The following is a 27,661-nucleotide window of genomic DNA, read 5'->3' on the forward strand; positions in this document are numbered from 1 at the left end:
AACGTGTGCACGTGTGAGCAGGCCACGGTCATAGGAGCCAGGCACGGCCATGCTACACACAAAGTCGAGCCTTTTCACTCTCCTGGGAGCCCTCACCTACAAGGACAATGATGGCACTTGACCTGTGGGTGTGTGCAGACGACTAAGGTGAGGCACCTACACTGTCTGCCACATCAAATGGGCTCTAAATGCAGGGGCCGTCTCAAGGCCACGGTCTCTGCCTGCTAGGCGTTGACCTGTCTCTGCTAAGCCTCCTAGGGCCTCCCAAGTAGCCCTAGCAGACATCCAGTGGCCAACGTGTTATCTGTCCACAGGAACATTCCTTGGCTGTGGCAGGGTAGAACTCTGCACCTCATTACGGAAGTGAGAAGCGCAGCCCACTAAGGTGGCACCTATCCGAGCCCCACAGGAGATCTTCCGGGACTGAACGGAGGCTGAGGTGGGTGACCTGCAGCTTGAAGCTGGCAGCAGGCCCAGGGGGTGGTGATCACCATGCTCTGAAAAGATTCCTTGGAGCCCCGGCTACCGCCCTTCAAAGGGCACTTGGCAGAACAGCTGCCTCCAGCTGGCGGTGGCCCCGCAGATGCCGGCTCTGGTGCCTACCTGCGAAGGTTGGCGTCAGGCTCTGGAAACCGTCTGGCTTCTGCAGCTCTTGGCGCACCTGCCCACTATAGGCCTGGTACTGGCCCAGGATGGCGTTGCTCTTCTGCAGCCCCCGCAGGGCCTGGAAGGCCTGGAGCTTGTGCTGGAGCACGGCGGCTGAGCTGCTGATGTTTGGGGGCAGTTCCATGGCCACCAGCGTGAGGATCTCAGTCAGGTGGTTCTGCAGCGTGTCTCGGATGACGCCATACTCCTCGTAGAAACTGGCCCGACCTGAGTGACAGGAGGGCTGTCAGAGGGTCCCCGAGGTCGGTGAGACGCTACCCCATCATTGTCCTGGTATCCTCATTCCTTCGTCCAAAGAACCCATGACAAGGTGTGTCCCATAGCAAGCCTCAACAGGAGACGGGAAAGGGGACAGTTGGGGCAACCGCCCTTTATCAACAACTATTCTAAGAAGGGATCATCCCGCTGGGCCTGTACAGGAATGTGCTTGGGAAGGTTCTAGTCTCGGGGCTGGGCAGAAACATCTCTGGATCTTGGCCAGCCTCCTTGCCCCGCTCTCCCTGAGCACTGGCTAGCAGGGGAAGCAACCTGATCAAGGTGAGAAGCGGGTAGGACGGCCTGGAGAGGACCGGGTGCTGGCTCAGACAGCCACCTCCTAATGAGGGCTACTTCATTGACTGGTTTGTATGTCCTACCACTGAACAGAGCTAAAAGCACCACCCCATGACCCAGTGCAGTCAGTTAAGGTACAACAAAATGGGGAGGGGAGAAAGAGGAAAGGGGACAGAGGAATCTGTGAGATGGGTGAGAGGGTCATGCAAGGCTCCTCTGAGACCAAGGCAATTCAGATGAAGAGACCCTCAAGTGCACAGCCCTGGGGTAGGAGAGACAGGGCCTGCTGGGACTGGACAGGGAAGCAAGAGGAGATGCTGGAAGGGAGCTGGTATCATGTGGTCTAAGGGGAGCTGGCATCCTGTGGGCTGAAGGGAGCTGGCTCCCGTGGAATGAGGTTAAGGTACAGTGCCCGGGCTCTAAGGGGAGCCCCTGGATGCCCACAGAGGAGCAGGCCCGTGTCACAGTGAGAGCAAGACCTTGGCCTGCTGTGTGGTGAGGCTGTAGGCAGGAAGAGGTGGCAGGGGTGGCCAGGTTCCTGCTAGAGCAGTGACTGAGGAGCTCGAGTCTTTTCAGCTGACTAGACTTGCCAACGGAAGAGAAGACGGTGAAAAGAAACGAGGGAGCAGAGGCAGATGCTAAAACGGGTCCAGAGTAGCAGTGCAGCCATCAGTGACACTCAGAGATCGGAGCACAGGGCAGGAGACACATGGCTGAAAGGACACCATGCATGTGTGAAACCAGGCATGTGTTACAAGTGTTGAGGACATCCAGGCGGGGACGGCTGGCAGGTGGGCCAGTGTGACAGTGAGGGCTGTGCCTAGGAACACCAAGCCCAAAGCTTGCCACCAGTGACCTGTGGCACCACCAAGCACCAGACATAGGCCACTCCTGTACCGCGAAGGTCTGGCCTGGCAAGTATCTGCTTACCCCTGTTCTATCTGGAAAGGCATCATGTGACCAGGGCCAGGATTAAAACATTCAAGCTCTGATTATCCCTGACTTCAACACAGACACAGGCATCAAAGCACAGGATTCAGATGTACCCCTACCTCCGGTCACAGGCTTGGATGTCCCAACTTGCAAACACCTAGTCCAGTCACCACCTCGCTCACACAGCCAACCTGACAGCATGGCACAAAGACCAGTCACTTACCAGATGCTTTGCTGTGTGTGCTGCCGTGCAGCTAACTAATTCCTGTGCACCCCGAGGACCTAGGAGCTCTGGCCTCAAATACTGCAGGCCTGTCTTCTCCAGCCTGCTTCAGGATGCACTCCTGTCTGCACCCGAGGCCCAAGGTGGAGACAAAGCTGTTGTGTACCGGCTGCCTAAGGCATTGCCACTTTCATACAACAGACAGCACACGTCACAGGGAGACAGCATTGCTTTGGTCAAGCAGGAACTTATTTGGAGAGGATATGGGGGCTGAGGAGATAAGTCAGGAGTTGAGAGCACTTGCTGGTCCTACAGAGGATCAGATCCCAGCTCCCCACACCTATATCTGTCAACTCACAACTGCCGGAAATCCCAGCTCCAGGCATCCGACACCCTCTCCTGGCCTCTGAGGGTACCACCACATACATGTGCATACACTCACTCAAGTGCGGGCACACACACACAAAGAGAAGTACATTAAGAAAGAGGAAAGAGGCTCTAAACTGGCAGCGTGAACAGAATTAAGTAACCATCACTGAAGTTAGCAACTCAACAGGGAGTAGCTAGGGATTAGAAGGAGCCGGGAGAGGCGGAATAGAAAAGAAACCTGAAGCTTGCAAACCTGAAGGCCGGATGAAGAGGTGGAGAGGGGTGGAGCTTGGCACCACGTGGCCCTGGGCTCCAACCACAGCACAAAAAACCAAGCAAACAAAAACTCATGTACGACGTGTGGCTCCTCACTGGGATCTGACAGAGGATTGTTTATGGAGATGGACACACACAGCAACAGTAAAGGGAGTCGAGCGCTCGCTGTGAGCGGGGAGACGATTCAGTCAGCAGCGCGCTGCCCATGCTCGTTCAGATCCCCAGCATCCACGTCAAAAGCTGGCTACAGCCGGCGCACGCCTGAGCTCCAGCACCAAGGACAGCACTCCAGCCCTGGGAATGGCTGGCTGCCCACACAGAGACCCTAACTCAAGACAAATGTGGACTACGCTTGAGAAAGAAACCTGGCTTCCCAGAAGCACACATATGTACGCACGTGTGCGGGATACAGACGTGCACACGAAAGTGTACAAACATGTAGGCTGATGGCTTTATTCGGGAAGGCAGGTACAGGATAGAATGAGGCCTGTCATGGGACAAGAAGGAAGGATGGGTGGGAGAAAAGTTTTAGGAAGTGAAGGAGCGAGGAAGAGAAGCCAGGAGAACATGGCGGCAGATGTTAAGATTCTTCTCTGTGCACAGATACAAGTTGTTATGACTATTTTTAAGGGATGGCTGTATACGGGATTTTGTGCTGTCTAAATGGGCAAATTATATCTTATCAATTGGATCAGAGGTTATTGTGTGGTGTGTTCTTTCATGTTGCGACTTCATTGAGTTCAAGAGAGTGTGGTGGCGGGATGCACCAAGCCCGCCATGGAACTGGGATGTGTGTGCCTGGCATGGTAACAACCAGCCTTGGGAACTAGATGGCTAGAGAGATTGCTGCCGGGCTCAGAGAGTAGCCATCTGCAGTCTGAGATGGGATGGAGCTTAGCGAGTGAGACGCTTTGCTGACTGAGATAAAATATCCCGCAGATGCCATGCGGCCCTACGGTGCTGGTACCAGTGCGGGATAAACGAAACGGATTTTTTTTTATTCATTTATTATATATAAGTACACTGTAGCTGTCTTCAGACACCAGAAGAGGGCATCGGATCTCTTTACAGATGGTTGTGAGCCACCATGTGGTTGCTGGGAATTGAACTCAGGACCTCTGGAAGAGTAGTCGGGTGCTCTTAACCGCTGAGCCATCTCTCCAGCCCGGATTTTTAATTATTTACTGAAACACGGACATACGAGCAGAAGCCAGCACACTCAAAACTGAGAATGACAGAGGACAGGAAATAGAAGAGAGGCCCGGGAGACACACACAGGAGATGCGAAAGCACTTTCACAGGCCTGGTGGGAGGCTGCAGGGATAAGCCAGTGGGGAATGGTGACAGCTTGTGTTCAGTCCACAGGTCCCATATGATAGAGAGAGGAACCGGTTCCCCCAAGTTACCATCTGACCTCCACATGCGTGCCGTGGCATGCACACACCCGTATGTACACTTAATTAATTAATTAGTTAATTAACAGAGGGTTTCTGAAGAACAGAACTTGTAAGAGCTCTGGTGGGGTTACTGATAGAATGTGTATTTATCAAGCTTGAGACTTTGGCCTCTTTCCCAGGAGGGGAAAATACAATTTTAAATAAAAACTGTTTGTATTTCTTATTGCATAGCTATTTACCTTGCATGTGTTTCCTAACCATTGTTTTACCAGGAATTTAGTTAGTATTTAACCCAAACATATAAATGAGGGGCGATCCCAGCTCAGACTTATGCAGCTGAGCACGTCTGTTCTGAGCAGGCGTCCTAAGTCTTCAGAACCTAACTGCCTTGCTGGACAGACATGGGGGCTCTCTGGAAATAAGGAAATTTAAAAAGGCAGCTGGGGAGGTGAGGGGGCGCTGGGGAGATGGGTCAGTGGTTAAGAGTACTTGCCACTCTTCCAGAAGATCCAAGTTCAGTTCCCGAGCCCTCAACTACCTGCGACTGCAGCTCCAGGGGATCTGAAGCCCTCATCTGACCATATTGATACTGCCTCACATGTACAAACACACATGCAGCACAGTTAAGACTGAAGTAGAGCTGGCCATGGTGGTACAGGCCTTTAATCCCAGCACTTGGGAGGCAGAGGCAGGCAGATCTCTGTGAGTTCAAGGCCAGCCTGGTCTACAGTGAAAGTCTCAGGTCAGTCAGAGCCACATAGTGAGAATCTGTCTAGGAAAAAAGTCATATATTATCAACATATTAATTATCATTAATAATGATAATATTAATCAATTATCACTATTAAGTCATTATATATTAATATTAGATGTAGGGGAGCTGACGATGGCTCAGCACTTGTTGCCCTTGAAGGGAGGACCAGGGTTGAGTTCCCAACACTCACATGGTGGCTCACAACCATCCGTAACTCCAGTTCCAGGGGGTGAAACACATTTTCTGACTCCCCTGGGCGGCAGACATACGCTCAAGCAAGGCACCCATACACTTAAAATAAAAACAAATAATTGTTTCTAAGAGCAGCTGACATTTCATCAGGAGGGTGTGAGGACACCTTGATGGTGTCCATTTGAAATCTCTGACTCGGAGGAGTACTCATGGGAACCTGTGGTGGAGTCCCCTAAAGGTCACTGGAGGCACAAGGTGTGGCGAAGCCCGAAATTCGAACATGGCTAATTATAACTTCAGGAAGAAGCTGGTTGCTGGCTCAGCCTGGTACCCTGGACAGCAATCTCAGCTTCAGGGATACTCAACCGTGAAAACCCATACTTGATAAAAATCAACGGATTAGAGCAGATTTAAGCAAAGAGAGGACAGTTACAGCTTTAAGAACAGATGAATTTTTGATGGAGAGAGGGCACCAGAGTCCTTAAAAGCCCGCTATCTGCTTACTATTCATTAATTTCCTAAATTCCCGAGTGGCCTCTTCCTATTTTTATCCTCCCACTCCTTCGTTCTGGCGAGATTGCATGCCTGGGGGTTACTACCTGCTGACTAGAGGAGTGCTTCCTTTATGCCTTCATTTCAAGCTCTGGGAGTGTGCTTGTATTTATAGCACAGCCCGTGGATTTATGGGCTTTGCTCCCAACCTGGCCTATGAAGAACCAGGGCTGTAGCCTGGGCCACAAGAAAAGGAGAAAGAGGCTGTGCACAGGGCTCAGAGGCTGGGCGGCAGAGTGGGCGGGATCAGAGGCTGGGCGGCAGAGTGGGCGGGATCAGAGGCTGGGCGGCAGAGTGGGCGGGATCAGAGGCTGAGAGGCAGAGTGGGCGGGATCTGAGGCTGAGAAGCAGAGTGGGCGGGATCAGAGGCTGGGCGGCAGAGTGGGCGGGATCAGAGGCTGAGAAGCAGAGTGGGCGGGATCAGAGGCTGGGCGGCAGAGTGGGCGGGATCAGAGGCTGAGAAGCAGAATGGGCGGGATCAGAGGCTGAGAGGCAGAGTGGACTGCCAGGCGTGTGTACTCGGTGTACTCAGTGTGCAGACTTAGTTAGGCACACTGTCAGCTGTCAGAACTGATTTGTTTTTCCTAGAGGATATCTCTACTGGCTTGGCACATCCTTTTCTAGGTTAAAGGTTGCAAGCTAAAATTCAGACTGTAGAAAGAAGTGCAAGCAATTTGGCCAACTAGAAGAAAGACCCCTGAACTCAACTCCTAGCTGTGCCAGTCCAGGGTGGACGGTGGCGAGTCCAGTGTGGACCATGGTTTTGCCTTCTGCTGTCCTGTTCATCTAAGGGACAGAAGACAGCTTGAAACTGCTTGTCATCTTTGACCCAGTGGCTCCACTGTAGAAATATACAAGAGGGGGTAAAGTTAATGATCGTGAACGTTCTAGAAGGGTGGCTGAACAAAAGCCCTAAACACACTGAGTCACGAACTTTAAATGATAAATTTTTACAGAATATGGAATTGATCTCAAAAATAGATTCAGAAAGTACTATTTAAAATAGCAAAAACTAGAAACAGCCAAAATGCCTAGTTATAGAATTTATACTGCATATTCTGTGATATAAATAGAACTGAACAAAAATATAGAGCTGTTAAAAATATATTATGCAGATTGTCAATATATGGAGGTATGGATGGGAGGTTTAAGAAAGGAGGAAGAGTATTATAGACCAATTACAGACCACACACTAAGCCAACATTGGTTGGAACAGGCATTTTAGGATCGTCCTCTCCTTGTGAACTTGGAGCGAATCTCTATTTGTCGAGTACTACCACTGACATTATCTAATTTAACACAGAAAATCACCCAGAGAACGGCTAGGGCAGCTTTTACACGTTACAGCTTGAACCAAGGGACACATCTCCTGTCCTAAACCAGTAACTGCCTCCTGTGCTTCTGTGCTGTAGGAGAGTTGGATTGCCCCGGAAGAAAAAAAAAAATAGATATTTTAACAAAACAAAAAGGAGAAAACAGCCAAAAGTTAGCTGCAGTTCCTATCAGTGTCTTCTGGGATCACTAAAAATAAGGAAGGTGGGGTTGGGGATTTAGCTCAGTGGTAGAGCGCTTGCCTAGGAAGCGCAAGGCCCTGGGTTCGGTCCCCAGCTCCGGAAAAAAAAGAACCAAAAAAATAAATAAATAAATAAATAAATAAATAAATAAATAAATAAATAAAGAAGGTGAGAACTGAGGAGGGAAACTGACTGCTGGGGAGCGCTTGCTCTCCCCTCTCCCCCTTCGCCCCTCCCTCCCTCCCTTCCTCTCCACCTACTCCACCCCACCCCCACCCCATCCCAGGCTCTGGGCATGGAGCTGCAGCTACCGCAGCTCAACCTGCAGACAGCACAGCAGATGGCTTGGAAGGGACACTGCTCTGCTGAGCAAGTGCCCAGCACCTTATGTCACATAGGCAGAAGGGAGGCAGGACAGCTGGTGTTACCTGGGAGGAGCCTGGCTGTTGGGTCCCTTGGTGAGAGGCACTGGGCAGCTATCCTAACCCCCAGGGGAGAACATGTACCACATGCCTTTCCCCAGTTCCGGGATAGCGGGATAGCGGGATAGCAACACTCGCTGAGCAGGGGCAGCCTCGGGAGTGCCCCCCACTCCCCTACTCCCACTTTCCAAACAGCTTTCTGTGCAGAGGGAAACTGAACTGGGGGGGGGGGGGAGAGAACGGGCCCTGAGCACAACATAGTGAGGGAGGCTACCTCCAGAGAGCCTGGGCATGGAGAGGCTGAGGAATACAGTCACCGACTGGTAAACCTCTGTCATTAGAGACCTATTAGAGGAGTTAAAGGTTCCTCTGCACAGCCATTTGGACAAATTGCTTCAATGCAGCACGTGAGTGGCCAAGGTCACTTCTTTAGACCATCCTGCTGTGTCTGAAGACCCCACTGAGGGACCTAGGGTCTCCCGTGGGAGAGCCCAGTCAGACACTGCAGGGTTGTTGGCCTGAAGGATGGCCTCTTCCCTCCTCCTCCAGCGTGCCCCCGGCCTCTGCCGCAGCCTCTGCAGCAGGCTCCACTGAGCCAAAGACTGCGGCAGAAGCCGTGGAGGGGAGGGAGCTGGAGAAACCGCTGCCACCCAGGTGGATGGGGGTGGGAGAGAAAGAACCCAACGACCTTGCAGTTCAGAAGTCCCTTTCCCATGGCTGCCACAAAGCAGGGGCAGGGGCAGCAAATGACAGCGGCCCTGTCTTTCCAGAATGCAGGGCACTCCATAGGTAGAAGTAGGGTGTGCATGGGATGTGGGAGGGGAAGGGACAGGGAATGGCTTGTGACCTTGGTCTTCTCCCTTAAAATTCAGACTGCAGGGCTCAGAATTCAGGCTTGGAAACATTTGGCCCACACTGAGGCCATCAGGAGTGGCCCTTACCCACCATCACCCAGATGTTGGCACTTGGGCAGAACTACAGCTCTTGTCAGATAGGTGGGAGAGGACTGGGCCTGGAGCCTCTGCACTCCTCAGGATGCTAACAAGACTTGCTCTCCCTGCACTCAGTGTGCTCAATCTGTTGCCAGCATGACCCTCGACAGAGGCCCCCATACTGGGATTGAGGGTCTGGTAGCACATTTCCCATTTAGTGTGGGTCAGTGCCTAGACTACAGAGAGCCAAACCACAGCAGAGCAGTAGTCCTGACGGGCAGCTGCAACAAAAACAAACATTAGAAAAAGGGGTTGAGGGCTGGAGAGATGACTCAGTGGTTAAGAGCACTGACTGCTCTTCCAGAGGTCCTGAGTTCAAATCCCAGCAACCACATGGTGGCTCACAACCATCTGTAATGAGGTCTGATGCCCTCTTCTGGTGTGCATGAAGACAGCTACAGTGTACTCATATATAATAAATAAATAAATCTTTTTTTTTTAAGGGAGTAATAGCTTGTTTCTGTGACCCCAGCACTTGGGAGTCTGGGAGCAGGGCAGGAGTATTTCTGTGAGTTCAAGGCCAGCATGAGCTATATTGCAAGATGGAGGCCAGTCTAGCCTACATGACGAGACACTGTCTCAAACAAAACAAAATGAAACAAATAATTTTAAATGAAAGAAACCCCAGATAGTGGACCAGCCCTCTCACTGTCCCTCACAACATCCCCCATATCATACTAGATGTAGGTCCTTGGAATGGACACACACACACACACACACACACACACACACACACACACACACACACACGACCTGGCTGCCTGTACTCCCACTGCATGGGAGAGCACCATGCTGGAGGCACAGGCAGTCAAACTACTTGCTACAGGAGCCTTATAGTCAGCCCCTGACCTGCCTCTGGGCACAGCCACCCTGGTAGCAGCCCCTGTTCAGACCGGTGTTCTCACTGCTACAGGCCGGCCTCAGCAAGTCCACCTGCCCAGGTGTCCACCTGCCTGTCTGTCTGTCCATCAGCTTCCACTCTGTAGCTTCCAAAGGCTTGGAAATGCTGTGGTCTTCCTGGTCCCAGCCTCCATGGAAACTTTGCAAAGAATCCATAGAGGGTGTGTGTGCGATACATGAAGGACGCGGCAGGAGAGGCAGGCGGTAGAGGAGAGAGGACTGTAGACAACTGCCCCATGGTGAGCACAGGGAAGAACCCCGAGACCCTGGCTCCCAGCCCTAGCAGGGACAGACCCAGTATGGATGGCAGAATGAGACCCATGAGAAGGAGCAAGGTGTGGCTCCTGGAAGGCAGGGGTCCAGTACCTCCTGATGGAAAGACACCTGCCTTCCACAGTTTGCCTGTGGCCTCTGTACTGCAGCTTCTCACCCCGACCCCAGCCTGGGTCTCATTGCTCTTTGAGACCCTACCACCCTGCCTAGAGCTTCAGTGCTAAGTACACACTTCAAGAGAAAGGAGAGAAGCCAGAGTCGCCGGGGTGGGATTGGGGTGGGGGGACACAAAGCATAAAGTATAGGTGGAGGAGAGGAAGGACAGACATCCACTCCTGGTCCAGAAGCCTAGAGCGCTCTGCTCTAGCCAGGTCCCACTTTAGGGTAGAAAGGGGGTGGCCTCTGGGGATTCCTGCAGCTGCATACATCTGTGGGGACGGCACTGGGCAGTGGGGCCAAGTGTGAGAGGTGAGGCACACTGCCGGTCTAGGAGCAGTCTCCTTCATTCCGGCCAAGGACCTCAGACACAGTACCATACCGATTCTTTTAGAGAAGGTCAGTAATTGTCCCCACCTAATATGGCCACCGGGGACACAGTAACAGTTAGCTTCTTAAATTATTACTATATAATGACAGTGGTGGTCAAAGAGCCAATATTGTGAACGTAGCGATCAAAATCGTAATAACAGGGGCCCGAGAGATGGCTCGGGGGCTAAAAGCACTTTCTGCTCTTGCGGAATATCTGCATCCAATCCCCTGCACCCACAGGGTTACTCACAACCATCTGCAACTCCAGTCCCAGGAGACCCAGTGTCCTCTCCTGACCTCCCGGGGCACTAGGTGTGTACCTGGTACACAGAGACTCTCAGGCAAAATACATATAAAACAATGAAATAAATCTAGAAGATAGTTTTAATTGTGATAACGGGGTCAGAAACCTGGCTTGCTGAGTAAATGTGTTACCGCCAAGCCTAACGATCTGAGGTCGATAGCCGGGAGCCACATGGTAGGGAAGAGCTAACGCCAAAGATGGTCCTCTAGCCCACGAGATCACATGACACACGTGGACACATGCGCGCACACACACTTCTAAACACTTTGAACTAAGACAGCAGAGTGCCAGAGCTGAAAGGAACCTTATCTGTCATCACCCAAAAAACCTACTCCTGCCAGAGGTGCAAAAGGGACACAATGAAGACACCAAGCTAGAGGCAGAGACGAGCCCAACACTGCCTCCCGACCCTGGACTGACACCATGTGTATATTACTTCATAAGATGGGCACCCTCTTGGCACCTATAATCACAGCGGGGGGGGGGGCAGGCCATCACAAGCCACAGAGAGCAAGGGAAGTCAGGCTGCAGGAGGGAGTGGCCCGTGACGGCCTCTGAGAGAATGAGCAAGGATGCCTGAGAGACAGGAAGGCATAGGAGAGCTGCCATCTCCCAGGTAGGGGCATTGCCCATGTAAGCACAAAGCTGCAATGGTCACCATTACACTAGCATAAGACCCACCTTAGCTGGGTGTGGTAGCACTCACCTAGAGTCCTAGTACCAGGGATGTGGAGGCAGGAGGATCAGAAGTTCACAGTCATCCCTGGCTATGTAGCAATTTTGAATCCAGGCTGAGCTATATGAGACCCTGTCTCAAATACACACACACACACACACACACACACACACACACACACACACATGCCTGGGGTAACCTCCAGCACTATGTGTCAACCGTTTCAAACGTCTCCACCAGGTGCATGTCACTGGATCAAACCCCCCACCCCCACCCCCCGTGGTGTCGATGACAACTTGGGGTTTGCCACTAGGCACCCTGCAGGTTGACCCGGTAAAAGGTGCAGCATGCAGTAGGGAGACCCGGAAGGAGGTTACACACTAACAGAAACCCTCCCTCCAAGCTGAGCTGGCCATGGTGCAAAGACCTGGCTCATACTCCAGACTGCAGGGTTTGGAGTGTCACCAAACACCAGGCCGGCAAAGCCAAGGAGATCCAGAACTCACACACCTCCTGCATCCACGGTCTCCTTCAAGATGATTTCCACCCGCTCCACGTGGTGCCTGTTCCAGAGGCCATCCAAGGCCTTGCGGTTCTGATCTCGGAAGGGCAGGATCTGAGCCACCGCCTGTCGGGGAGGAAGACTGGTTATCCCAGGTTCTTTGGGGTGAAGGAAGAGCCCTCAAGCTCCAGACCTCTCCACTTAAAGGGGAAAGCACTCTGTGGACAATGATTCCTAGACTCAGTGGAGATAGCCTAGTCTAAACAGTTTCTGGCCCAGAAAGGACATGTTTTAAATTCGCTATTTTCCTGTGCCTATGGCTCCGGGTATAGTGCTTGCCTCACATGTGTGAGACCCTGGGTTTGATCAGCAGTACAATGAAACAAAACAAACAAACAAACGCCCCACAGGAAAGAGAAAAAAGATCCCTATCTTTTCAGACTATCAACCTTTTTTAAAAAAAAAAAGATTTATTTATTATATATAGGTACACTGTAGCTGTCTTCACACACACCAGAAGAGGGCGTCAGATCCCATTACAGATGGTCGTGAGCCACCATGTGGTTGCTGGGGTTTGAACTCAGGACCTCTGGAAGAGCAGTCAGTGCTCTTAACCACTGAGCCATCTCTCTGGTCCCAGACTATCGACTTTTAATAAGAAAATTTAGTGACAAAATTGTAGCATGAAAAACTTCAAACTGTACACCTTTAATATTGCTTCCTTTTATTTCCAGGCCAATGAACCCTTAGCAAGGCTGGTCCTCGTCTTGAGACGATAACCATGACAAACACAAAGGGCTGGATGGAAAGAGAGACACCTGTCCAGGTAGTCAACTACCTGCCCAGTACGAGGCTCAGCCCAGCAGTCTGGGTACCAAGGAGCACAGTGTGCTTTGCTGTGGGTGCTGGTTTGATGAGCCCAGGGTGCACAGCCCTGAGGCCTGTGCAGAGGGAAACGGCCTTGACCTGTATCTTCCAGGAGTTATTCCTAAGTCCCGTTTCCTAGGCTTTAGTGGAACACTTGGACCTGGGGCCCTGCTTCCCTTATTCTGTTCTCCACTGTTATCAGCCTTTTGCCTCAAGGCAGAATTCAAAATGAAAAATATCTCTATTTTAAAAAGGCAGAGACGGGTGAGGGATTTAAAAAGCTAATTCCAATTTCCACAGCATTCCTAAACGAAAGCCAGATCCAGGCGTCAGAGTCCCTGGACCACTTCTGTGGAGAAGGGAGGTCAACATGGGGGAACCGAAATGCATGCCCTCCCTGGGAAGCCCACACAAGGATATAGAGGCTGGTCATGCCCGCCTCTTCCTCGGTTTCCCCAACTTCCACCTTTCCTGTCTTCCTTCGGGAAGACCACGGAGGCTGAGGGTTCCTAACCCTCTCGGGCTCAATCCTACATTGGGCAGTAAGTTCCTACGGATCAGTCCGTGGCGCACCTCATAGCGTCGCCGTGCCAGGCCCCACCCTGCAGCTTACCTGCTTGCCCAGGTAATGATCTACACGGTACATCTCCTCTTCCTGGAAAAAGCTTCCAAGTTCTGAAGCCAGCTGCTGGGCTGAGAGGTGGTCATGGCCGAAGGGTTTTTCAAAAACAACCCGTAGCCAGGCGCCTGGGTGTGGTCGGCAGCTGCTGTTGATGTTACGGGCAATGTCGGCGTAGGCGAACGGCGGCACGGAGAAGTAGAAGACCCTGCCGGCCTCCCAGAGCCCATCCTGCTGGACCTGGGTCTCGATGTCCTTGTTGAGAGTCTGATAGTCCTCCACTGTCTTCAGTTGGCGGTACTGGCTCAGCTGCAGAAACTGAGCCTTGAGTTCATCGCAGCGACTGGGTACCAGGTCCTTGGGGCAGGAGAGGGATTCCAAAGCCTTATCCATGAGCTTCTGGCCTTGCTGGGGGGCTGTCAGGGCGGCCCCGTGGAAGCTGAAACTGTGGCCCTTCCCAGCCTCATCCAGGTATAGCTGGAACAGTCCCTGCCACAGGTACTTTTTAGCTAGGTCCCCGGTTGCTCCTAGTAGGATTATGGAAACATGTCCCCTGAATTCCTGTGCCTGCAGGCAGCCCAGAAGGGCCAAGCACACGGCTGCCACGAGCATCTTCCAAATGCCTGTGCACCTGGGAAAGAGCAGACAAGGAACAAGGAAGGCTCAGACATGGTTCAGGAGGTTATGTTGCAGAAGTAACACGGCTACAACATCCAACATTTCCTGCTTGGCAAGAAACGGTCACTTGTTTCTTAAGGAAACGTTAGAGTCCCGCGGCTTTCCCCTCCCTCCTGAGCAGTCTGTCTTCCGCATTAACAGTATGTAGGGAGCTTGCTCTGCAAGCAGGAATTGTGCCCCTGGAAAGTCCCAGGTCGCCAAGCGGAACCAGAGCATTCTGCGGCTCAGAACATAGGAGATCGGCACCAATCACCAGGGAGGTCCATGGTGATGAGAGAGGAGCCGTCCACTTCACAACCACAGCTCAGTCTCAGCCATGAGCACAGGCTAATTGGACAGCAGGAGAACCCTAGCCCAGGAGGAACGGCAGGTATCCTTCCAGCCAACTGCTGGAGCTTGAGTTGTCCACCACTCTGCTGGACATCATGCCAAAGTCACAGCTAACAGTGGCTCCGGGACAGCATCTAAGACCAGCCTGGGGGACAGAGGGGCAGCGAGGTAGCTCAGGAGGAAAGCGCACCTCCCTGTCCCTACCCAATGATCTGAATATTCCTGGAATGCCTGGTACCCTGCAATTTGTCCTCTGACCTCCTCCACACATATGTGCACATACACACGCACACATGCGCACACACATGAATGCAAAAGAATAGAGGCCGGATAGACGGCTCAGCAGATCTGCGCTTCCAGAGGTCCTGAGTTCAATTCCCAGCAACCCCATGGTGGCTCACAACCATCTGTAATGGGATGCTCTCTTCTGGTGTGTGTGAAGACAACTACAGTGTACTCACATATAAATAAAATAAATAAATCTTTAAAAAAATAAAAAAAGAATAGACTCTGGGCTGGGCTGTGGCTCAGCCAGAAACTGTTCAGTAGGGGCAAGGGTACTGGGTCCCGCTCCCAACACAGTAAGAAAAATAAAGCTATGTGGCACACAACAGTAATCCTAGCACTTGGGAGGCTAAAGCAGGAGGAGGAGCACAAGTTCAAGGCCAGCCTGGCTACAGAGTGAATCTAAGGCCAGTAAGGACTAAGTAGCAAGGCCTTATCTCATTAAAGAAACAGCAGGGGGGTTGGGGATTAGCCTCAGTGGTAGAGGCTGGCAAGCCCAAGGCCCTGGGTTCGGTCCCCAGCTCCGAAAAAAAGAAAAAGAAAAAGAAAAAAGAAAAAGAAAAAGAAAAAGAAACTACTGGGGAGCTGGCTCAGTAGTTAAATCACTGGCTGCTCTTGCGAAGTCCCATCCCCCGTAAGGAGGCTCACAACTTGTCTGTAACTTCAGTTCCACTGGATCTGATGGCCTCTTCCGCCACCCCCAAGGGCAAAATATATACAAGCGAAAAAAAATACATAAAATAAAATAAAAGTAAATAAATCCTTTTAAAAACAAGAAACAAGTCCAGCGTGGTGGGGCACGCCTTGGACCCCAGCATTTCAGAGAAAGAGGCAGGCAGAGCTCTGAGTTCAAGCCCCGCCTACAGAGCAGGAGCTCCAGGACAGCCAGAAAGAAACCCTATCTGAAACACCCCCTCCACAGAAACAACAACAACCATCAAACAAACAAACAAAAGACCTATGCCTGAGTGTGAATCCCAGCTCAGCTCCTTAATAACCCGACAATTATTTAATGCTAATTACTATAAAATGGTGCCGTCCTGGTACCTCCACCCCAGGCTTGTTACAGGCATAAAATGACCTCGTGCTTATCCGATGCTTAGGGCAGTACCTGCTGTCTTTTACTACTGTCACAGAATAGCTGATGGTGTGGTGTAAAAGTCATATTTCTATGTGCCAACCACAAAACCACTCACTCACTTGAAGACCCACCCAGGCCAGCTTAACTACAGCCCCCTTCACACAAGCTGAGGTGCAGTGGAATGAAGCTTCCATGGTGACAGAGTGACAGGCTGGGTCCTTGCCTTGCTGGCCTTCCTTAGGTGAACATGCCCTCCCAGGCAAGAAGCCTGGGCCAAGTTACAAGAGCACCTGAGTATTTACTGTGTTGTCCTCTGTTCTGGCGGAAGTCACAGGGCCAAGTGCTGTCTGTGTCTCTCTCACTGCAGCCCTCCGGGTCTCCATGGACCCTGGGCTTTGGGGAAGGGCAGAAGGAAGTAAAGAGGGGAGGACCCACAGCAACGGGGAAGTAACCCCAAATGGGGTTCAGCCTGGAGATGGAAAGGTAAAGGGGCAGCTACAGAACTGGGTAAGCACCCTTTGTAAAACAGACAGCGTGAACAGAATAAATATGGCCGAACAGATGGGAAACTGGGGTCCGGAGAGATCGTCGGACAGACATACAGAAGGCCCCAAAGAGCTGGCCAGCCCACCAGCGTTCTTCAGTTGGCCTTCACTTTGCCTCTGTTGATTACTGTTGTTATGATTGTGTGAGACAGGGCATTACTCTGTAGCCCAGGGCTGGCCTCACACTCATGGCAATCCTCCTGCCTCAGCCTCTGAAGTGCTGGGATCGCAGGCGTGAGCCACACACTTGCTTTTACCTAGTCCTAGCCTTCCTTCCTCATCTCTCTGAGGACCCCCTCCCCAAAATGGCTCCAGGGGTACCAAAGTAAGACAAAGGCAGGCCGTCTGTGGCACATCCACGAGGCACAACACATCTCCATCCATCTAAAGGACCTGAGAGGGCCCAGCCTTCCTCACCTGCTGTCCCTGCATCTCTACCCATTCCCAAACACAGACACACAAACAGACAGACACATGGGCACAGGACCACGGGCACTGCACTTTCCTCTGCTTCCCGATTCCCGTCCTTGTTTGGCACCTGAGCCTTTCTTTCTCGGCTGCCAGCAGCCTCTGCCCCGGGGGAAGGAGAAGCTGCAAGGTCAGTGCGGGAGAAATCCGAAGCCCGGAGAACAGCCTGGAGAAGGGGGTGGTGCCAGCTGGCAAAGGACACCGTTCCAAACTCCTGATCCTGTCCTGGGAGCCAGGGCTCGGGATGTGCTGGTACAGGGGGTAAGTTGGGGAGCCCTGTCAGGAGGAGGGGGGCCCAAGGCCACCTCTCTGAGGACAAGGAGGATGGATATCACCCGGCCCATACTGCCTTCTGGCCCTCTATTTAACACTTTCCCTCGGACAGCGCGTGTGTTCCGGACATAGTGCCCAAGTCAAACAGTCTCCTCTCTCATATTCCCAGAGCTCCTGAAGCACGCAACATTGGCTATCTCAACAGAGCTGTGTACAGTGCGATCACTAAACACCTGCGTGGCTACTCCTCCACGGGTGGTATACGCGTTTCTTGTTTTTTTAGGATGATCCTGTTTTCTTTTTTTTTTTTTTTTTTTTTTTGGTTCTTTTTTTCGGAGCTGGGGACCGAACCCAGGGCCTTGCGCTTCCTAGGTAAGCGCTCTACCACTGAGCTAAATCCCCAGCCCCATGATCCTGTTTTCTTAACCTTAACAGCATAGCTTGAAGCACACTGTGTTCGAGTTTCCTGGGGAACTGTTTTAAAAGGCAGATTGTGATGGAGAAGGTGATGGGGAGGCCTCAGGAGCTGATGATGCCTGGGTCCGAGGAGCGGATTTGAGTAGCCAGCAAGGTTCCAGAACACTGAGCACATAGGAGGCCAGCATCAAAGCGTACATGCCTGGGGCAAGAGAACGGCTCAGCGGCTAAACATCCTAGTTGCTCTCAGAGTTAGATTCCCAGCACCCACATGGCAGTTCACAACTGTTTGTAACTCCAGTCCCGGAGGTGGGGGGTAGGTCCAATGCCTTCCTCTGGCCTCCACAGACACCGAGCATGCACACTGTGCACAGGAAACACTCAAAAAGGAAAAAAATGAAAAAAACAAATAAAAGCAAAAAAATAAAAAATATCGCAGGCCTGGCCCTCCACTCTCATCACCAAGTCAGCGCAGTCCTGCTTGAGCCGGTCCTCAGATGCTTTAGTTCACCCATCTCCTTATCAGCAATGGCTTCGGATGAGAAACCCCGAGTTGACTGTGGCAGTGGGCATGACCTGGGGGACGGAGCTGTACCTCTCACCACTGGTTCTGGCGTGATTCTCATCATACAGCTGAGGAGGCGACCAGGAGGAATGGATCACGAAGCCATAGAGCCCAAGTTACCACACTCGCCCTCCGCCCAAGCACTGGGCCAGCACTCCTAGTACAGGAAGCTACTGAATCTACAGACCACTGCTGAAGCCACGCACGGAGGCTTGCGCCTGCGATCCCAGGACTTGGGAGGCTGAGGCAGGAGGGTCACAAGTTCAAGGCCAGCTTGAGCCACAAGCAGAGGTCCGTGCAGAGAGACCCTGTCTCAAAATGAGGATGGAAATTCCAACCCACGGTGGAGTGCTTATCTAGCATGAGCGAGGCCCCAGCCAAACTCTAGGGCTACATTAGAAACAGCCGTGCTGACTCTGCCAGCTGAGGAGGGGAGGGCTGCAAAGACAAACAGATGAGGTTTGAGACCTGGCTAAAGGAAACAAAACAAACCCTAGGGGCTGGGGATTTAGCTCAGTGGTAGAGTGCTTACCTAGGAAGCGCAAGGCCCTGGGTTCGGTCCCCAGCTCCAAAAAAAAAAAGAACCAAAAAAAAAAAAAAAAAACCCTACTAACCACATAGGACAGCACACGCCTGACATCCCGGCAGGCAGAAGCTCAGACAGGGGGATTACTGAAAGTTCAGCCTAGCCTGGGCTACACAGTAAGACTCTGTCTCTCAAACCAAAAACAGATAAGAAAATGCACTCTCCCTCCCACCGTCTCTTTGTCCCCACTCTGCACATTCTGCCCACCCTCTTTCTCTCTTCTCCTACCCTCCTTCTCCTCCCTCTGCACTTCCCCTCCCCCAGGTGAATGAGTTGGTTCAGTGGGTACTTGATACCAAGAACCATGATGACCCGAGTTCAGTCCCTGGGTTGATGTGATAGAAGGAGAAGCCCGACTCCCAGGGTTTGTCCTCTGACCTACACATGCACACTGTGGCAACTGAATGGTGGGCACACACATAACACGCACGAAATGAAATGACAAAGTTAAAACATGAACGCTAGACAGATGTTAACTAATTAGATTACTTGAACAGTCCAGGTATCATGATGTACAGTCGCTAAGCCAGCACCTGGGAGGTGAAGTCAGGGAGGTCAGAAACCAAGCCAGCCTGCAATACAAGTAGTTTGAAGATCTGTCTTGGAAAAAAAGAGAAAAAAGGAAAAAAGAAAAAAGGGGGAAGAAAAGAAAAAAAAGGAAGGAAGCAAGCAAGGAAGAAAATGAAAGATAGAGAGACTCCCTGCTTTAGGGCGGCCCAATGCCTTTACTGAGAGGAAACCTAGACCAGTCAGTCCCCTTACCTCTGGGCTACAGAGCTGACCCTGCCCTGGAGAACAAAGTCTATCACCAACTTCGCAAGCCATCTCAGCCTCCCAAGATGTGGACAGTGAGATCTGGGGGCTCCGCTCTGGCTCTCCTCCCACAGGCTGTACCACCTCTGGCCCCACAGAGAAGCTGTGATCTGAGCGATTTTACTCAAGCCCTCTCCCTCTGGGCTCTACACGGAGAGGAAGGGGCTCTGAAATAAACCTACCAGTGATGCACACGCTACGGACGTTGGTCAAGAAGCAGGAAACCAAATGCCCACTTAGGAACTTTCTTCTCCCTTGTTTTCTTCGTTGTCTAATTAAGCAATCAGTCGGGAAGGCATGACTAACAGGCTGAGAGGCTGGAGCGGGGAGAGAGGACAGTGACATCAACACCGACACGGGAAATGTCATTCTTAGCCTGTTCTTGACCTCGTCCTAAACAACCACACAGCCTTGAACAAGGCATTTAAACTGCCAAGGCCGTGGTTTCCTGATCTTGGTAATGGACTAACTGTGCCCGGGTTATTTTCTGGTCCTTGGTCCCACACATTTCAAGGGAGGTCCCCACTCTACTATCAAGGAGATGCCACCACCTATCTATATAAGCACTGAAGTGCTAGCGGGGACACAGGCCACAGTAGTGGGGTTACGGGACCAAGAACTATAGAGACAAGTCTACACCCTGGTCTCCAGAGTGAGACCAGGACAGCCAGGGATGCACACAGAAATTCTGTCTCGAAAACCAAAATAACAACAACAACAACAAAAGAAGACTGTGGAAGACACAGTTTCGTATATAACAACTCACATTCACGAAACAGCTAGAACAGGACATGATAACTCAAGCCTACAATCTCAGCCTTTAGGAGTCAGGAGAACTGTGAGTTCAAGATTAGCCTGGGCCATGTAGCAACCTCAAATCAAAACAAAGAAAAGCAGGAATGGGGGGGGGGGACCTAGAGAGATGACTCAGCAGTTTAGAGTGTGTGTGTGTGTGTGTGTGTGTGTGTGTGTGTGTGTGTGTGTGTGGTTAGCCTGGGCCACGTAGCAACCCCAAATCAAAAGAAAGAAAAGCAGGAATGGGGGAGGTTGGGGGCCGGAGAGATGACTCAGCAGTTTAGAGTGTGTGTGTGTGTGTGTGTGTGTGTGTGTGTGTCTGTCTGTCTGTCTGTCTGTCTGTCTGTCTGTCTGTGTGTGTGTGTGTGTGTCTGTGTGTGTGTGTATTTTTCCCTCTTGCAGAGGACCCATTCCCAGCACCCACATGCTGGCTCACAACCATCCAAAACTCCAGTTCCAGGGGAAGCCTACACTAAGCATGCACATGGTACACATGTAGACAGACATGTGTACACACATAGAGGAGGTGGGAGTCAGCAAGCAGGGAAAGCAGGAAGGAGGGTGGGTTTCTCTGGGTGACAATACATTGCTCCGACAGGCTCATGTGTGCATGCACACAGGGATCTTATTCTAACACCCTTGGCTCTCCCACCCCATAAGACAGGTCATCCGGGAGAGACTCGCCCATCAGACAAGGGCCCTGCTAACTTTCCAGAAGGGGAAAGACTGATTTGGCCAGCCCTGTGAGCAGGGTCAGTGTCCAGCTCTATTTTCCTTTCACACTCACAGGAAAGGGGGGCATGGCCAGCCACCCCAAGGCTGTCCCTGCCGAGACCAACAGCATGGAGAGGCAGGGCTGGTGCCTGCTGGTTACCAGCCTCTATGCCCACAAGATATGGGTGGGAAGATGAACTGAGGAAGAAGATTAGGGGCCATTACCTGCACCCCCATTGACAAAGCTGCTTCCTACGGGTGGGGCTGGAAGAGGGATGCCCCCAATCGCAGCCTCAGAATCTGGACTTTTTAAAATAATTTGGGGGGCTGGAGAGATGGCTCTGTGGTTAAGAGCACTGGCTGCTCTTCCAGAGAGCCCTGGGTTCGATTCCCAGCAACCACATGGCAGGTCAGGACTGTCCCTAACTCCAGTTCCAGGGGATCCGACACCCTCACACAGACATATACGTAGGCAAAACACCAGTGTACTTAAATAAAAATAAATACTAATTTTAAAAGGATGGGGGGGTTGGCTTGTGGACAGGAAACCGGGAAAAGGGGGCTGGGGACTTAGCTCAGTGGTAGAGCGCTTACCTAGGAAGCGCAAGGCCCTGGGTTCGGTCCCCAGCTCCGAAAAAAAGAACCAAAAAAAAAAAAAAAAAAAAAAAAAAAAAAAAGGAAACCGGGAAAGGGAATAACATTTGAAATGTAAATAAAGAAATATATCTAATTTTTTAAAAAAAGGATGGGGGGGGTTGGGGATTTAGCTCAGTGGTAGAGTGCTTGCCTAGCAACCGCAAGGCCCTGGGTTCGGTCCCCAGCTCTGGAAAAAAAAAAAAAAAAGAAAGAAAAAGAAAAAAAAAAAGGATGGGGAAAGAAACAAGAATTCAGATGAAAGAATTTACAAAATCATCCTTATCAGCCAAGGGTCCCTTCCAGTTCCGGGGCTCAAATGCCAAACTTACCAGTGTAGGCCAAGAACACAACCCGTGTGTCACTCAACTGTGATCTGCGTTTGGTCTCCCCAAGGCCAATCTGGGAGCTTGCAGATGAAGCTCTCCCCTAAGTTCACAGAGCCCTTTCCCTGGCCTCCTCTGAAGGCATCGGGAAGCACAGAGGAGACCTCCAAGCCCCTTTGTACCTTTCTGCAATGTTTGATTGCAAAAGATCCGGGTATTTTTCCCAGCTGGTTGTTAAACACCACCATTGCTAAAGCCAAGTTACATAAATGAGTAACCAACCAAATTCTGTCAAGAACAAAGGTCAGCATGCACTCAGAACTTATTGTTTCCTTAACACAGGATCATGTTTTGCTGCACCTGGTATTGCTAACTAATTAGGGCAACATGTACAACGCAGACATTGGAAAAGATCATAACTCAAGTTCCCCAGCCCCAGCCCCCACCTCCTACATCGCAGCTGTTCAGCACTGACCAGCCAGTTGCTATCTGTGTGGCTAAGCCGGTATTTCCAGTTTGGACTTTTCCCCTTCCGCCTCCAGGGTAGACGATCAACTCATTCTCTGATCCTCTGATCACATCAGTTGAAGGCTGACTGGGCTTAACCACATCTAAATCCAACTGGTTTATTAAACACAAATCCAAACCACTCCCTCCTTGCTCTCCCACCCTCCCCTCCCCTTCCCTTCAGGTTCATGCTTCTTTGTTTTTGAGACGAGGGATCTCCACGTTGCCCAGGCTGGCCCCAAGCCTGGTATGCCCCAGCCTTGTCCTCCCTGGCACTTGGATTTCAGGCATGTAACACCACATCTCTCAACTTGCTTCAAATGCAGTTTCCACAGGTCCCAGTAAACACGGACATGTTCGAACCATACACCTTAGAGGTGTCTGGTCTGCTGGCAGATACCAGTGCGCACCTTCAGATCGTATTTGGGGGTGGCTCAGGTGTCTGCCACTGAGCCTGATGACCTGAGCTCACTCCACGGGAGCCGCAGGGTGGAAGGGGAGCTCCAGCTCCAGTGTCTCTCCTCTGAGCTCACATGTGCACACACATGTGCACACACGTGCACACACACACGTGCACACACATGTGCACACACATGTGCACACACAGACACAACAAGGGTCATACAGGTTTGGAGTACAGTGTCTCTCACTACCGTTGTCTATTCCGCCATCTCTTCTGTCCAGATTGTTACAGAATGTCCTTCCTCCCTCCTACAGCTTCCTTTGGCCCCTGTGGAGTTGAGTCTAGCACAGGGCCAGAGTGACCCTCAGTGTTGGTAGGAAGGGGTCTACACATTCCAGCTTCTTGCCAGCATTTCTTTGACCTCCTGTAGTATTCTGCCCATCCTCCTGCCTCGGGGCCTTTGTACTGGCTCTTCTCTCTTGTCTGCAGGTACTCACATAACACATACCACACCAACTTCAGCAAGACCGCTTGCTCAGTGGGGCTTTCTCAGACCACTCCACAAAATACTAAATCTTCCACTTCCACCTCATGCCTCCTCCTTAACCTACTTCTCTCTACGGTCCTTCTTCCTTTCCTTCCTTCCAGGCCTCATATAGCCCAGGCTGTCCTCAAACTTGCAATGTAGCTGAGGATGACCTTCAATGTCCTTGAACTTTTTACTTTGTGTGTGTGTGAGTTTTGTGTGACTGTGTGTGCCACATGCATGCCCGGTGCCCGCAGAGGCCAGAAGAGGGCTTCAGACACCCTGGAATGGGCGTTATAGACAGTTGAGAGCTGCCTTGTGGGTGCTGGGAATCGAACTCAGGTCCTCTGCAAGAGCTGCTAGTACCCTTAACTGCTGAGCCATCTCTCCAGCCTCTATCTCCTGAGCGCTAGGATGACAGGCACGTGTCCCCACGTTTAGTTTCAGGCAGCACTGGATGTGTTAAGCATGACAGGCAAGCACTGTCCCAAGTGAGCTCCATCCCCAGCCCTGAGTGGGATAGACACTTCCCGAGACACTGTATGATAATTACACTTAGCCCTTACTGCCTGCCACGCACTCCTCCCGAGAAGTCAAGTCCAACCTGGACATGGAAAGGTACATTCACTTACCTGCAGTATCTCCCACATCCAAAACACACATGGCAGGGCACTCGCCAGGCTCCCCATCACTATCTGCTAATGACGAAATAAATCCCGTTTACACAGGATCGCTGTAACCTCGTGCATGAGATACCCAGGGCTGAAGGGTACCGTGGAATCAAAAGGCCGTCGTGGTCACTTGTAGCACATGACACTGGAGCCCACCAGCAGCTGCCTCTTGCTCATGACGACGATATTAGTATTGTGAGCTATTTCTGGCATTGGATGTCATATGCCAAATGCTAGGCTCAGAGCATGACAAAGCCACACAGCCTTCTGTCCTTGCTGTGCTTCTGTGAGGCATGTTCTATCATCAACCGCTCGTGCAGCGGTGAACGCCGAAAGGTGAATTACCTTGGCTGAAGGTCAGACAACTCAGAGGTCACAGGACGTGGATGGAAGCAGTTTGGTCGTAGAGCTGATCTCTAAAGGCTCTATAAATCATGCAGCTAAAGACTGGTGGGAGATGGCTCAGTGGTTAAGAACACTTGCTATTCTTGCAGGGGACCTAGGTTCAGTTCCCAGCACCTACCCAACCAGTCCCAGGGGATTCAGAACCGTCTTTTGGCCTCTGCAGGCACTGTACACGAGATGCTCATATATACATGCAAACAAAAACTCACGCACAGACATGAAAATAAATAAATCTTTAAAAAAAAAAAAAAAAAACAAGAAAGAATGTGTGACCAGATCCCCAATGACAGAATGGCCAACAGCAGCACAGACATTTCTGGTTTTCCTGCCGGTGGTGGCTCACACTGGCCAGCTGGTTGAACACTGCTCTGGCCCCCATGTCTACCAGCACTTCTCATGGCCTCTTTCTGATATCAGGAGCACATTTTGTCCATACCCTAGTGAAACCTGACAGGCCCCGTGGGCTAGGACATTAGGTAAACAATCTGGGATTCGATTCTGTGCTTCTCGACAGCTAGGTGACCTGAGACGGTCTTTTACCTCTTTGTTTCTCAACCACGGAACAGAAGAGCAAGCCCGTTACGAGCACACATGAAGGCGATGCAGTAAGGCATGTGGGCACCACACTTGGCAAACTGAGAACTGCTAGCTTCTACCACTGTTCGCCAGCACCATGAACGTACTTCCTACCGCGCCTGGAGACCAACGAGCCGCCCTGCTGCAGAAAAACCACATGGTTTGGATCATGAGAGCTCAGCTGCTTCATCTGATCACACGGATGAGAGTGAAGAGGTACGGGGGCTGGGATGGCCCCTTCTTTGCCCTAGAGAAGTCTAACTGAGGAATAAAGAACGTGAGGGCCGGGGGCTGCCTGTCTGAAGAGGCTGAGGTAGAACTGAGAGCTCGAGACCCACTTGGGATAGAAAATAAGACCTTGTCTCCCAACACAAAGTAGGGCTGGAGAGATGGCTCAGCAGTTAAGGGTGCCTGCTGCTGTTGCAGAGGACCCGAGTTCAAGTCCCAGCATGTACATGGCCACTCGCAACCATCTATAATTCCCGGTCCTCGCCCAGCCTCCATGGGTTCCAGGCACACAGGTGGTACAAAGATATACACAGAGATAAATCACCCAACCGCACACATACAATAAAATTAAAATAAACCAAATAGGGGACAGGAGGGGGGACGATGACTAGAGAGTTTACTCGGCAGTTAACGGCACTTGCTGGTCTTGTAGACCTAGGTTCCGTTCCCAGCACTGACGAGGCTGCTCACTGTACCTCCAGCTCTGTGAGATCCAACTCCCCTTCTGTTCTCTACAGGCATAGGAAGGTACACACACACACACACACACACACACACACACACACACACGCATGCACGCACAATATATGAGGCTGGAGAGCTCACTCAGTGGTTAGAGCACATGTTGCTCTTGCAGAGGACCTGGGTTTGAGTCTCCACATCCATGTGGCAGCCCATAACCCTCTACTATGACTCTGGTTCTAGAAGATCCCACACTCTCTTCTAGGCTTAGTAAACACTGCACACAAGTGGGGCTTTAGCTCAAAGGTTTGGTGTTCTCCTAGCCTGTTCGATGTCCTAGGTGTAAAAGAACAAAGAAGTAAGGCTGTAACTGTAGCCCAAACCCATGGCTTAATTCAAGTGTTTTCCCTAGCTGCAAAATCGGAATGAACAACCCCCCATGTTCGTGGCTGGCCAGAAGAAACCAGATCAGGGAACAAAAAAATACTGTGTGAGGACGTGGTGCAAGTGATTGGCTGACTTGCAAGCCAGCACAGCTGCTCACGGATTGGAAGGATCCGGAGGACTGGACGGTAGATGGCTAACGCAATCTTCGTAATTCTCTGTTATGGCTTGGTTTTGTCTGGAGACAAGAGTGTGGCTAGATTGCATTGGCTCTCCATCTTCAGCCTCTGTCTCAGAAATGCTAGGATAAGAGGTGGGCCCTACCAGCCCATCTTTTCTTTCTCCTTTAAAACGGTCCCTGAGCTACCCAAACAGCCAACAGCAATTTGCTGCTTTCTGTTAGATAGTCTTGTGTTTTATATTTAAGGTAGGGTCTCTGTGTGACTAGAACTCTTAACGTATTACAGGCTGGCTTCAACCTCACAGAGATCTTCCTGCCTCTGCCCTCCGCCCTCCAAGTGCTGGGATTAAAGGTGTGGACCACTATGCCCCTCTTAAACAGGCGCTTTTCTGTGATGTGCTCCCAAAATAAAGATTACCCTCATCAACTCAAAGATTCGGTCAGCCGTGCGTCACTTCTAACCCGTTACCTTTCAGGGGTCACGGTGTAGTGGGTGAGCTGGCTACTGTACTGTACTACGGAAGGAATTTCAGTTCTTACTTCTAGCTAAATATCCGGGGCTGGGAGAGTCGACTTTCAGAGGCCCCATGCCTCCGGAAAAGAATGTGCTGGGTCGGTGTGTGGGAAACGCTCATGCGATAGCAACTGCCAAAGCTTAAGCACTGGGAAAGCACCGGCTCGCTTTCGCTCTCCGCGGCACGTTCCAGGAAGCCCAGGGACAAGGGCACGCTGGGACCCCAGGGCTGCCCGGGAAGGGGCCTGGCCGCCTCCTACTGGCCCGCCACCTAACTGCACCGCAACCCCAGGCCATGCAGGGGTTGGGTAGGGTGACGACGCCTTTATTCCGCAGAAGGAGGGGCGTGCGGGTGAAGGATCGGTGACTCGGGCGAGCACCGTGGGACCCGAGCCACCGCCGTGGCCGGCAGGCTGGCGTGTCCTAGGATGCAAAAAATGCGCAGCCCAGAGCAAGCGGGGTGGGGTGCAGCTTACTTCATTTCGTTCGTCCGGGAAGTGGCCAGGGCTGGCTAGCACGACAGGCGGCGGGGGCGCTGGGGAACCTGCGACCCCCTGCCCGCGCCTCGTCCTCGGCAGGTGCGCGCTTCACGCGGGGCCGCGCCTCGGCGCTCCGAGAGCGCCCGGGCACGCGGCGAGAGCCCAGGGCGCGGGGCCAAGTTCTACCCGGGAAGCCGCAGAGGCGAGCTGCGCAGTGTCAGGGCCCAGCGGGCAGGCCTCAGGCCACCGCGGCCCCGCGCCGCGCTCTCCGGGCGCCAGGAGCGCGCGCAGTGGGGCCTGGGGCG

At 51.8% G+C, this 27,661-nt stretch overlaps 1 protein-coding gene across 5 annotated transcripts in view; it reads right to left on the reverse strand.

Moving 5' to 3' along the window:
* Window positions 1–27,661, reverse strand: part of H6pd (hexose-6-phosphate dehydrogenase (glucose 1-dehydrogenase)) — a 35,703-nt gene extending 8,042 nt beyond the window's left edge. Inside the window, exons 1-5 of one of the 5 annotated variants that reach the window (XM_039109705.2) lie at window positions 27,354–27,661; window positions 19,735–19,869; window positions 13,506–14,142; window positions 12,034–12,151; window positions 604–873 (exon numbers count right to left, since the gene is read on the reverse strand). In XM_039109705.2, coding sequence (XP_038965633.1) covers window positions 604–873; window positions 12,034–12,151; window positions 13,506–14,123 — 1,006 coding nt within the window. In that variant the 5' untranslated portion in view covers window positions 14,124–14,142; window positions 19,735–19,869; window positions 27,354–27,661. Of the gene's footprint in view, window positions 1–603; window positions 874–12,033; window positions 12,152–13,505; window positions 14,143–19,501; window positions 19,680–19,734; window positions 19,870–22,026; window positions 22,390–27,353 lie in introns of those variants that run through there. The other 4 variants (XM_006239460.5, XM_006239459.5, XM_039109706.2 and 1 more) reach the window with 4 other exon arrangements.

This window comes from Rattus norvegicus, chromosome 5 (genome assembly GCF_036323735.1).
Source record: "Rattus norvegicus strain BN/NHsdMcwi chromosome 5, GRCr8, whole genome shotgun sequence".
Taxonomy (NCBI): domain Eukaryota; kingdom Metazoa; phylum Chordata; class Mammalia; order Rodentia; family Muridae; genus Rattus; species Rattus norvegicus.